At 35.7% G+C, this 13,438-nt stretch overlaps 1 protein-coding gene across 2 annotated transcripts in view; it reads left to right on the top strand.

Moving 5' to 3' along the window:
• The window catches only part of LGR4 (leucine rich repeat containing G protein-coupled receptor 4), an 84,371-nt gene that overhangs the window by 58,920 nt on the left and 12,013 nt on the right, over positions 1-13,438 (top strand). Inside the window, exons 6-15 of one of the 2 annotated variants that reach the window (XM_039367103.1) lie at positions 1,963-2,034; positions 3,066-3,134; positions 3,921-3,992; positions 4,087-4,158; positions 4,619-4,687; positions 5,932-6,003; positions 6,797-6,862; positions 9,040-9,111; positions 11,328-11,399; positions 12,945-13,070. In XM_039367103.1, coding sequence (XP_039223037.1) covers positions 1,963-2,034; positions 3,066-3,134; positions 3,921-3,992; positions 4,087-4,158; positions 4,619-4,687; positions 5,932-6,003; positions 6,797-6,862; positions 9,040-9,111; positions 11,328-11,399; positions 12,945-13,070 — 762 coding nt within the window. The remainder of the gene's footprint in view (positions 1-1,962; positions 2,035-3,065; positions 3,135-3,920; positions 3,993-4,086; positions 4,159-4,618; positions 4,688-5,931; positions 6,004-6,796; positions 6,863-9,039; positions 9,112-11,327; positions 11,400-12,944; positions 13,071-13,438) is intronic. The other variant, XM_039367104.1, reaches the window with a different exon arrangement.

Genomic DNA, 13,438 nt, shown 5'->3' on the forward strand with positions numbered 1-13,438 from the left:
CTTCATTACATTTTTATAAAGGAAAATTCTTCATTCCAAGATGCTTCTGGAAGGCAACCAGGGTGAAAACCAACTAGATATTCTCAGGGAGATCTTTCCAAAGGAAAGAAAAGAAGCACCACAAAGGTTCAGCCCATCTCATTCTGTATGATGAGAACCACTAATAGTTTCTTCCTGGTAGATCATATTGGCCAGACAGTGGGAGAATGCGATCCTGCAATAATTTGGTCCTAAACCATGTAAGGCTTTATTGGTTAGCACTAGCACTTCAAATTGCACCCACAAGCCTAATGTAATTATTGTATGGCTTGTAGTATTGGTGTATTATGCCCTCAATGTATTGGAGTCAATGAATTAATTGCAGCCTTTAAGAATAGCCCCGTGCACAGTGCATTACACTAATCTAAATAGACAGCATGACTCACTGTAGAAAGGGTGTTTTTTTTTTTGCATCAGATAGTACTACAACTGGCACACAACTAAAGCTGACAAAAGACCCCTGGCTGCAACTTCCATCCTCTAGTGCAGGCATGTCAAACTCGCGACGTCACATGTCGCACGATGTATCGGGCCTTTTTCCCCATTGCCGGCAATGGGTGAGCACGGTTTTGGCGTGACGCATCCAGTCCATAGGCCGGCAGTTTGACATGCCTGCTCTAGTGCCTTCATATAAAAGTTAAATAGGGGATAGAGAGCTCACTCCTGTGGCATGCTTCAAGAGAATAGTCAAAAGGCAAATCTCCCTCTCCCCCCCCACCCAGAAATCACCCACTGAAGAACGAGTGGAAATACTGAAACATAATGCCCCAATTTTCATCCCCAATTTTCATCCCCTGCAGGCAAGCTCAAAGGTATCAAAGGACTAGAATTGGTGTATTTCTCTTATCCTAGTTCACAATAAATGTCATGCATTAGTGTGACCATTGTCATCTTTTTTTCACATCCAAGCTTGAGTCCTGACTGAACAGAGACCAGATTATTTTATCTAGAGTACTTCACAGCTGATTTCCCATTACTGTCACAAGAACCTACCCTAAAAAGGAAAGATGGATACCTGATAACATTTCTGAAACCAGAGAGGGCCTCTTATAATATGTGATCTATAGATTTCTTCAGGGCCACTGGCAGTATTTTTTCCCACAGTTTGATGTTGGACTCTCCCAGATCCAGAAAGCTATCCACTTCCCCCATGAAGAAGCTAAGAGTGGCAAACATCCAGTCAGCAGAAGGCAAGGTATCACAAACAGCACCCTGTCTGCTTCCTGAGAAGTCATAGGCCAAAAGAAATCCCAGATATTGTCAATCATGACAATAACTCAGTTATAATTTTTCAACGAATCTACATGACTTTGCCAGTGAAGCATAATGACAAGGAGCTCTTATTGATTGTACCCTAGAGAAAATTGGCCATCCATATTAACTTCTGGAGTGCAGTTATTTCCCAGAACTAGGCCTGAACCGAGGCACGTACCTCTGCCCAGTTAATTTACTTCTTGTCCTTCCACACTGGCATTCCAGGTGTTTTTATGCCATTTCATCTCTCCATCTTAGCTTTCATGGGATCAGCTATAACACTGGACTAATTTACATAACCTTTCCTGTCATACTTGTGACTTGAGGAGAATTGTGTTATCAAGTTGGTTTTTGTGAAAATCCATTTTAAAAATCGTTTCTGGATTCTTCCATAGATTTTGTCAGAATCAGAGGGTTGACTTTTTTCACTCCTAGACACTTTATTCTTAAAAACAAAAAAAAATGCAGAGTGGATTTCAAAATATATAACTTATTTGTTCTTCTACTACCTTGCTTGACCACCAAAAGGATTTTATATGTTAATATTTCACTACTCAGGATGGTCTTTCCATTGTGATGCATTTTTTGCATAAAACTTAATTTTGGGAAACAGTGTGGCAAAAAATGATTCATGAAGTAATGGATTCTACATCCCCTTTTCTTTTTCAGGCATCTCCATAACAATAAGATAAAAACATTGGGACAACACTGTTTTTATGGATTAAACAACCTAGAAACTTTGTGAGTATTCTGACTTCAAATATTGAAATATTGACGTTAGGAATTTAAACTATTTCGTTTAGGCTTATAGTTAAACATAAATATGCTGTGATTATCCAGATTTACATACATTTACAAATATACTTAACTTTGTTGTGAAAGAGAACTGGTTACAACTTGGTTTGATTTTCTTTCGCAAATTATTTTGTTGCAGGAATGGGGAAATTTCACAGTTCCTTCAATGTATTACTTTGGTTTTGGTAGCTGGGCTGGTTTTAGCTTTGTTCTTTCTTTTTCCCTAGTTTTTCATCTACATAAAGAAGGAGTGATACTTGAAAAGAGAAAATGGAAAGAATTATTGCTTTTAGGGGTATAAACATGCAACCATGAAAAGTTGAGATATCATATATACTGTGATTATGCAACACATTTGATCTAGCGACTGAGACCCACCATGAACAGAAGTTATAAAAAATAGATATATATTAGTAAGATGATACTAACCTATTATTAATTGGCATTACCGAAGATCAGAGAGATAAAGAAATTATAGATAGGAACTGCCTTAAAGGAATCATTACAGTCAGTCACATTGTTGCAAGGTGAAAGGAAATAACATTCCCAACAATGAATAGCTGAGTGCCAGTTTTCTGAGTGAGGGCAGAATTGAGAGAGGGAAACTGGCATTACTCTGGAGCAAGAAGATCTTTGGCTCCTACCAAGAAGGACTTGTAATTTCATAGTTGAATGTCAACAGGGAGGGTAAGGCAAGCATTGCAACAATCAAGGACATTGGAGGGAGGGAATTCTAGTGATTCAGTATCCAGATTCTAAAATCTGTTAAAATTAATGAGCTAAATTATAACACTATCCTATGAGAGGATAAAGTATTTGAAATAAATGTGTGTCAAGTTAATGTGTGTTCATGAATTTATGGCATAGTAGGAGGCAAATAGCAAGCTTAAACCAAGAGGATTTAAATAAGCTAAAGACTGTTAATTATTTTTTTTTCATAATAGACAACATAATGCCATTGTTTATGTTCTTTCAAGGGATTTAAATTATAACAGCATGGTGGAATTTCCAGAAGCAATTAAATCCCTTCCGAGCATTAAAGAATTGTGAGTATTACTATATACTTTTATTTTTTTCCAACAAAAAATGTTTAGTTTTATGAAGATTATTTTTTTCCTTTTCTTAAACTAAAATGAATTAAGTTCAAATTATAGGATCAACTTAAAATAATAAGTAATCTGGCTTTTGGGTCTCTCATATTTGGTATTATTTAGTTGAGTGCAATGCAGATTATTTTTTTAACGAGTTAATATGACTATTATAATAACTTCCATTTTCAAAGAAGATTTTATTTCCTTTAAAATTGCCTCTTTAGTTTTGAAATATATAAATATATAAATTACATCATGTAACAGTTATCTTCATCAGGTTGTATGAGGTAAGTGTTCTCTATATCTCTTTCCTTCCTTACCAAATTCTTCTAGTATGCTTCTAAAATTCAGATTATTTTTACATTGTTTAGTTTCTAATGGCTCTAGCCTAGCTTCCAATTGTTTTCATTCTGTTTGCTGAGAGGTTTGGTTAAAGATAATTCTGGATAAATTCAGCTTGAGTTGCCAGACTCTAATATCTGTTGTCCATTTTTGCATGGAAACTATACTTACAGTTTTAATGTGTGATTGTTGAAATAACTTATAGAAAGATTATCTTCCAGTACATAGATCTTGCATATAAAGAGCTTTTGAAATTGTGGAAAAGAAGCTGAGATTGTTCCTTCTTACAGAATTTTTTTTACTTTGTTTCCTTTTACACATTTTGAAAAGATTATTAAAATTCGATATATGATCACCAAATAATAAACTATTAATCCAACACTTTCAATTTATTTTTAGGGGATTTCACAGTAATTATATTTCCATGATCCCTGATAATGCATTTATAGGAAATCCGCTTTTAAGAACAATGTAAGTATTTAATTTTTAAAAAAATTGGGGGGGGTGTTAATGGATCAAAAAATAAACGTATGAATGATAAAACCTGTCTTTTTTCCTCTTTCAGACATCTGTATGATAATCCTTTATCCTTCGTTGGGAACTCAGCGTTTCAAAACTTATCAGATTTGCATTCCTTGTAAGTACCCTTGCAGTTAATTTAAAATGAGTTTGTGCTAATTAGTCTTCTAATCCTAAGTACATATATTCAGTGGAATTACTTCTCAGAATCTTTGCTTTAGATTTTGTTTCCATAAATATAGGTAGTTACTTTTTCAAACAAGTGAACCTGGAACAAGACTAAAATAAGTGTAATACAGATTGTTATAAATAAGTGCAAATGCATTAGCTTCCTTAGTAAACAAAACTTTTTAAAAGAAGTTGGTAATAATTTTGGTTAATGCTGCAATGCTACAAAGAATTGAGAATATTCAACCTCTTGGCTTAAATCTGGCATTAGTAAATATTAGTGAGAAAGAGGAAGTTACCTCAGTACAAAACACTAGCAAAAAAATGTTAACAAAGCCTTCTGTTTCCATAGAGTTGATTTTTCTGTTGAACAGTGAAGCTGTAATGTATTACATTTCTGTTTTTCTTAGAGTTATTCGTGGAGCCAACATGGTGCAATGGTTTCCTAATTTAACAGGGACGATCAATCTGGAGAGTTTGTAAGTATTTACTATCAGACTTCAAAAATGAAATAACTAGTAAAGCTATGGACTTACATTTTATGGGTCTTAGGAGACGTGCCCTTTCTGCCATGGTATCCACTTTATAGAACACGAGTGTCAAACTCGCGATGTCACATGATGTGTCATCACATATTGTAACTTTTTCCCCATTTTTTCCCTTTTGATATCCCAGAAGACCTTCAAGACCTGATTATATTATCAGGCCTGGAGCTCCTAGGGAATTGGACACATCTACTAATGGCTCCACTGCTTAGATGATACCATTAATGAGCTGGCTATTTTATTCCCTCTTTACCTAATTTGTATTTCTGTTGTTATAATATTTACTATTACTGTGATTTTTGTATTTTTTAATATATATATGTGGCTTTTATACGTGATTTTATCTGTTTGTTATACACTGTCCAGAGTCACCTTCAGTGAGGTGGGCAGCTATATATATTTGATTTATTAAATAAATAAAATTATAGACCAAAATTTTGGAAGGCAAAGACATATTTATGGTGCCTTTTTTCACACACACAAAATACTGTTAATACGTACTTATTTAGATTTAATATGTATGTATTTAGATTCCGTGAATAGAGATAAAGTAAAGAAAATCAAGTTTAGTATATCTCTTAATGATGGAGATTTATTGTAAAGCAGTTTTTGTGCTTGATAGCGTTGGCGCAAAAAATGGGTGCTCAGAATTTCTAAGTATGCTAACAGGCTTGCTAGCGTATGCTTCCCAATTGTTTCTCATGAAAGAAAAAGTAAATAACAACAGCAGGAAGTTTAATAGTCATGGATGGCTTAGCATTACATCCAAATCATTGACTTATATGCCCTCTACAGCCAGAGTTGTTTGTTGATTAGATAGTCAGGATATTTTAAAGAGTTGTCTATCTTTAACATAATGATGAGATGCATACAATTAATACCTCCAAGCAAAAGTTACTGGAAAATCCATGAAGGAATTATTAGGTAGTGTGTATCAACCCTTTGCTATCAGTAAGCCAGAAATGCTAGCTTACTGTTTGTGTTAACAGGTCCAATTTTTAAACCTCTTGTTCTAAATAAAAAGCGTATTATTATAAAGTGGCTTAAGTGGATACATCAATACTTCTACAATACCTGGTTAAGCTAGGTTCATATGATTTATAGCGTTCTAGAAAAGCTGTTCCTTTAAAAAATCCTGTTTCCGGTATTCTTACAGATAATGGTATTTTATTCAACAGAACTTTTACAGGTGCCAAAATAAGTAATATTCCCACTGGTCTGTGCCATGAGCAAAAGATACTTCGGACTTTGTAAGTACATAAACTTCTGATTCTAATCTATTTTTATAAATAGGGATCATAATCTCAGAAAATTAATTTGATGTTGGTAAATTTGGTAATGGTTTGGTTTTTGGGGGTACAAAAAACACATCAAGACCAATTTATACAGTTTGTGTATTTATTTATTAAAATTATATGCTACCCATCTTGCCAAAGGCGATTCTAGGCGGCTTACAAGTTGGTTGACTAATTAAGAAACAAACCTTAATTAAAAGCCAGGTGTGTTACACATGATTTTTATTCAGTTCGATATTATAAGACTAGCTTATAAATAGTAGATTATAGCAAATCCTGTCCAAATGACATTAGGTATGCTAGGAAACAAATGTATAGTTAATGAACAGATGATAACTTCTAATAAATTGTGGTTTATTTCCAAATTTGATTAAAATTGTGAGGCAACATTTAAACTTCTAACTTCTTTTCTACCTTTTGCTTAATAAAGAGAGCTTTTAAGAAAATAGCTGATCCTGCGATCTTTAATGATTCCTCAGTAGCACATCAATTTACTATTTAATTTATTCCCACAGAGGATACAGTGTTAGAAATATTTCTTTACTATAGTAATTTTGTGACTTCTGAATTTAAGTGCTCTATTTCTGTCCTTCCACATTAAGTTAAATGGAAAATAATGTCAGTTTCTTAAGAAAAAACAACAACTAGGAAGAGGATGGTTTGCTGATAAAGCTCATAAAAACAAACAATTTTGTATAAATTAAGCTTGCTTTTTTCTTTTTCTTTTTTCCTTTTCCTATCTTTTAAGGGATTTGTCTTACAACAATATAAAAGAACTTCCACATTTTAAAGGTTGCAGTTCCCTAGAAGAAATGTAAGTAAAAAACACACTGGGTCTAATTTGTTAGTGATTTCTGTTTTGTTTGATTTCCTTATTTCAATCAATCAGAATAGAGCTGGAAGGAACCTTGGAAGTCTTCTAGTCCAGGGGTCCCCAACCCCTGGGCCGTGGACCGATACCAGGTTGTGGCATGCCAGCAACCGGGCTGTGCAAACAGGCAAAGCCCCATCCACGGGGTGCAGGCAACACACAAAACCATGCCCTCTCTGGTCTGCAGAAAACTTTTCTCCATGGAACTGGTCCCTGGTGCCAAAAAAGTTGGGGGCCACTGTTCTAGTCCAACCACCTGCTCAAGCCAATACTGTTTCAGACAAATGACTGTCCACATCTCTTCTTAATATATGTTTGGATTGTCTTACCTTTCGTGTTTGGTTAAGGCCTCTTGTGAAATGGCAGGAGAATGGATTCAAGCAGCAATGTTTACTTCTTTCAGTGAGGAGATATTTTCATTATCTCTGGAATAAGCTGATGTATACACCCTGCCCCCCAAATCTTTTTTTGACCTGATTATTTAGAATAATTCTGCGCCAGATAACCCTGCTCAAAGCAATCTCCCACTTGGACTACAACCTGAGGCTACCCTTGGAAAGCATTCAGCTAGTACAAAGTGTGGCTCAAGCATTTATGGGCTTATCCATATACACCTAAGAGACCATTTTGCTTTGGGTGTTGCACCGGTTGTTGGCTTCTGACTTGTGATTCGGGAGTGTAGTGCTCAGGACCAGTAGTGCTGGTGTTGTAGTGCTCAGGACCAGTATTTATCTACCTGTCCACTCAAGTTGAATACTATCAACACAGTCCATCTGAAGTGGGCATTTTGGATAAATACTCCCAAACTCTGGAATTGCCTCCCCATGGAGATTTAATCTGTTCTTTCTCTTTTGGGATTCAGGAGAGCAGTTAAGATCTGGTTATTGTCACAAGGGGGAAAGAAGTTGTGCTATGATTATTGATTTAAATCTCGAGAATATATACCGTATATTCCGGCGTATAAGGCGACACGGCGTATAAGATGACCCCCGTCTTCAGCGCCGAGTTGCATGCCTAGAAAGTCATCTTATACGCCGGAAACTATCATTATTTCCGGCGTATAAGACGACTCGGCGTATAAGACGACCCCCGTCTTTGGCGCTAATTTTAAAGCTTGCAAAAGTCGTCTTATACGCCGGAAAGTACAGTAGTATGTATTCTGGGAGAAGGTTTATCTATGTGGTCTTTAAGAGTCAACACAAACTTGACCACATTACTCAATGTTTTTTTTTTCCACTTTTGTGTAATTCTAATAGTATATTTGATTTATGTTGTGAATTGTTTATTTTGGAAGAGTATTTCTTTATTATTAGGATGGAGGAGGATTTAGTGATATTTCTGATTGTTAGCTGCCCAGAGCTTTTATAAATGGAGTAAGAAAATTAAAAAAAAAGTTTAATTGGTTTATAATTCATTGCAAGTGGTTGCATTTAAACCTGTGTTCTTCTTGTGGAAGCTGATCTGTTCTAACTAGTGTTGGAAGCATGCAGTATTGTGAATTTGATTATTTCTGTTTCCTTCCTGTTTCTGTTAAATTTAATTCTTTCACTTTTGGCCTCTTTCTTTATCTTCAGCAAGGTTTTAAAGATGTTCCCGAGTTCTAGAAGTACAGGATATTTTATATATTTCTTACTTCTGGTTGTCATTATTCGCTTCATGCTCTCCTTTGTTTGAGTCTTTTCTGTCTGGAGAGTCAGTTCCTGATATAGCACATTCTTTCTGTGATCTAATGATTGTTCATATTCTCTTAGGAGATGAAGTATTAACCTCTCAGTGCTCCAGTCTTTGTTTTTAAACAGCGCTATATGCTTACACTGGATGCAAATATATGCCAAGTTGTTTTCAGATAGGAACAGAAATTTGCCAAAAAGCACTGCAGGTCATGACTCAGAATCATTTCCATTCAGTTTCAGTTATGTTATGAAAGCATCAGATAAAAGGATTTTATTTCTTGTTCCGCTCTCAAAGACATTCTTTTGTTTTTTTCCACGCTATTTTATAAGCAATAATTAGTATTAAGTAACATGTTAAATGGGACTCTGTTTCACCAGAATATAATGAATCATCTGATGTATGCCTTTTCTTGATGAAAACATTCCTACCTAATTTCTGCATTTCAGATATTTGCAGCATAATCAAATTGAGGAAATCAAAGAAGATACATTCCAGGGACTAACATCTTTGCATACTCTGTAAGTATACTCTCTCTTTACAGATGTCTTTTAAGTTAAGAGAAGTTTGAAAGTGAATGGTTGTTTTCAGTTTTGGAAGACAAGCTGCTTATCCGAACAAAACAAAAATCAGTAAAATATCTATTGGCTTCCCATCTCAGATTTGGGGTGGTACCAATGATACAATCAAAATTTATTACATAAATCTTCCCCCTTTTTCTCCTTAATATTTTGAATATGTAAGTGTGTATGTACATTTGATTGAAGAAAAAAGATGGAAGAAGTAATAGAAAAAAATCACATTACATATTGTCATCTATCAAATTTTGTAAACAAATCCTCACTCAGAATCAGTCTAAATCCAAACCACCACTCCTGACTATCTATTTTAATCTATCTAAATACAACTGCCTCCTTACACATTTTGCTCATTTAAAAGCTGCACCAAATTGATAATCAGTAAACAAATATGATATTGTGAAATGTTTTCTTCAACAAGTCGGAAGATATATCTTGTGCCAGCAATACGAGTCCTGATGTTCCATGATTTGGATTTTTTTTTAAAAAAATGGATTAATATTTCAAACACTATAGGTAGTCCTCGATTTATGACCACAGCTGGGCCTGGGATTTCATAAGTTGGGACGGTCTATAAGTGGATCACCATAGGACCTGATTTGATTTTACAACCATTTTTTGAAGATTGTTAAATGAGCTACTGCAGTTGTTAACTGAATATATTGCCTGTATTAGGTGTTTTTGTCAGAAACTAGAAGTAAACAACAGTTCCAGCATTAAAAAAGTATTAAATTGTGGTCATATGACCATGAGATGCTGCAAATGGCTGTAAATGTGGGCAGTTGCCAAATACCCAAAATGTGATCACATGGGGGGAAGGTCAGCTGTCAGAACTTTGAATCCGGGTTATAAGTAACCCTGGGGAGGTCTGTTGTAACTTTGAACAGTCACTAAGCAATCAGTTATAAATTGAGGACTACTGTAAATGTTCTAGATTACAAGTGTGCTAGTTCTTAATCCAAGCATGTGAAAAATATAAACTCTTTGGTTTTCTATTAAACATTGGTTTTCATCTTTTTGCTTATATATTACAAGTTTTACATGTTGGAACCCACACTGCTTATGTTGGGTTGTGCTTGGTTTAATGTAATGGGTAACCAACCTGCAGGAATATTTGTAATTCTGTATTCTGATTGTGGCATATTCTGGTTTGCCCAAAAATGTATTTTTTTTCCTCCTGGAACTACATCTAGAATACCACAAACATTTTTCTGTTTTAGAAAATTTACTTCCAGAAATGACAAATCACCCCTGAAGCATTTAAATTGGTTTTACTCATATTTAAAAGCCATATCAAGTATTCTGAAACTTAATTAGCTGAATCTGCAAAGTAAATCAAATACACGTAAACCTGTGTTGACTTCTGATGGGCTTTAGTAAAGAATCATTTGTTCTTGGTAAAGATTTAAATGAAAATGACCCTTGATGCGTTTGAATTACAGATTCCTTCACTGAGTGGCCACAGACAGACCCAGCTTTTAGTGTAGGTTTATAGCAGAAGAGAAGAAATTAATAATGCAGACACACACACACACACACACACACACACACACACACACACACACACACACACACCAGCTCTTCCTTAGAGCAATGTAGGCTGAGATAACATCCAGATATTATAGGGAAATTGTTCCATTAAACTGATAGCATATGGCTTAACCCAATGACAGGAAGCAACTTTTTTGTCATGCAAAAGAGAATCTAAATACAAAGATAAGCCATTTTTAACATTAGTTTCCATTCTGGTGTCCATAAAGGCATTTTCCTATGTGGAGTAGAGTCTGGTGTTCTTTCCTAGCAACAAAGCAAGTGTTCATGCCCCAGGTTTCAAGATTTAATTGCATTCTGATTTAGGTAAACTGGTAGTGCCCTAGAGAACAGAGAACAAACAGAATATTACAGTTTCGTACTGTATGGAGCTTAGATCTTTATAGTCCCCAAACTGTAACGCTTTCCAGTGAATTAAGTGTTTTTAAAAGAATTAGATAAAGAAAATTGTCAAAATGACCTTGTAAAATACAGATAAACTCAAGTTATTTATCTGTTAGAAACTTAGTGTGACCTAAAACATAATGTAATCATTGAACTGCAAACAATGACCATTCGGAAGTGTCAGTGTAAATCACTAACACAATAGTTCTTTTTTAAAATTGCAGTGATCTCAGCAGAAACCTGATCCACCGGGTTAACAAGGAAGCATTTACTACGCTCAGTGCTATTACCAACCTGTAAGTAGGCCATTTAGCATAGTGCACATTTCCAATCTTAAAATATTATAACTCCTCAAAAAAACCATCTTTTGCACAGTGTGTTAAAACCATTCATCCTGTATCTAAAAGAAGCAAAAATAATGTCCAAGGTAGTATGTCATCACATATGTTATTGCACTTTAATGAAAAAGCCTGTGGAAACCTAGATTGACATTGATTTTCTTTCAAATCCCCATTACCTGATCTCATGCAAAGGAGATCTGGATCTCTTGGCGGCTTGCAATACCATCGACTGTGGTATCTTTCTGGACAGACTGTGGAGAATGGTAGAGAGAGGCACTGTTTTCCAGTGTTTTTCCTCCTTTCTTCACAGCTAGTGGCAGTTGTTTTTGGAGGTGGAAGGAGAGGTCCAGCCCTAGGCAACTACAATGTGGGATACCTCAGGGTGCAAATCTTTCAACTCTCCTCATTGGGTGAGGTTATCTGACAGCAAAAGATGTAATATCATCATTTATATATCTCCATCCCTGGCCAGGAAGAGAATGCCTTTTAGAAGTTCCACGATGCTGGATTCTGTGAAGGTCTGGGTGGAGAGGAATGTGTTACCTACCAATTGAGCCCCTTCCTGAACCAGAAAATCTTGCTCATAGTGACTAATGCCTTGTCACTTTCCTTGCAACAAGTTTTATGTGGAGCTTAGAGTTACAACACGACATTTCCAGGTGCAATTCAAGGTGCTGGTTATCACCTTTATAGCTCTAGATGGTACAGGCCGAGTTGTTACAGAACCGTCTTTCTTTGAAGTCATCTGCCCATTTCAGATACAGTGCATGCTCTAGATCCCTTCCCTTAAATGTTGACATCTCCTGGGACCTAGGAAGTGTGCTTTTTCAATAGGATACCCCAGATAATTTCCAGAGCTACCCAACGTGTGGGTCCGTCTTTATTCTGCACATGGGACAAGTTATAAGATTTCTAATGGAGAATTTTAATCAGCGCATATACAATAAATTTTCCCAATTTCTTTAAATTACCTGTGTCATATCCACTTACAGTTTTTAATACTCCTTCCATACCCGCTTAATGATTGCTGCCCAGTCGTTAGCTGCCCGGCTGCATGGGACAGTTTACTTGTCAGGGTGGCAAAAGCTGCTGTGTTGTCAGAAATGACAATCCTTGCAAGTATGGGAAAGCAAAGGAGACTGGTAAATATCTGCCTTTCCCTTTTGGATAAGATGCTTGTCGGACAAAATAAATGTAGCAACAGGAAATCTAAAGTCAGTGAAATGCAGCAAAAGAGGTCAGGTCCCAATTCATTCTTAGCTATGAAACTCACTAGGTAATCTCTCAGCTAAGGCTTTTTTTGCTTTTATTAAGCATATGCCTTTGTAAGTTTCTGGAGGGCTACAAACACTATAAACCAAAAAAAATAGATTGCAGCTTTTTAGTAGAGCCTTCTTATTGTAGAATTACTTGCTATTTCTTCTGTTTTTGTTTTGCAAATTCAACTGTTTGGTATTTTTGTTCCCCTTCATACTTATTTCTTTCTCTCCATCCCTTTAGAGACTTGAGCTTCAATATGTTGACTTCATTTCCAACTGAAGGTCTGAGTAGATTAAAGCAACTTAAGCTGATAGGCAATATTGAACTGAAAGAAACATTATCACCAAAAGACTTCACGAAACTAAGGTGAGTCAATAATTAAGTTGGTACCCTCATATTTTAACTATACAGTTACTCTGTTCAGATTACACTTGCTTTCCCCAAATCATGTCAGTTCAGTTAAGACACCCTTGTATTTTAGCAAGCACTCTTGCATTTTATTTAGAGATTCGACAATCATTTGTCTGAGATAGTATATGTTCTCCTGCCTTGGGCAGGGGAATGGACTAGAAGACCTCCAAAGTTCCTTCCAACCCTATGATTCTATGATTCTACACTTAAAATCCCTGCTGAATTCAGAATTATCACCAAACCACTCTTCTTCTTTAGTAATGTATCACTATAAGGCTTCTTATGTTCTTCTTACTAGTAGGAAACTAATCCAGTGTTCAATC

Source organism: Crotalus tigris, unplaced genomic scaffold (genome assembly GCF_016545835.1).
Source record: "Crotalus tigris isolate CLP2741 ecotype Arizona unplaced genomic scaffold, ASM1654583v1 scf7180000020579.960993, whole genome shotgun sequence".
Taxonomy (NCBI): Eukaryota; Metazoa; Chordata; class Lepidosauria; order Squamata; family Viperidae; genus Crotalus; species Crotalus tigris.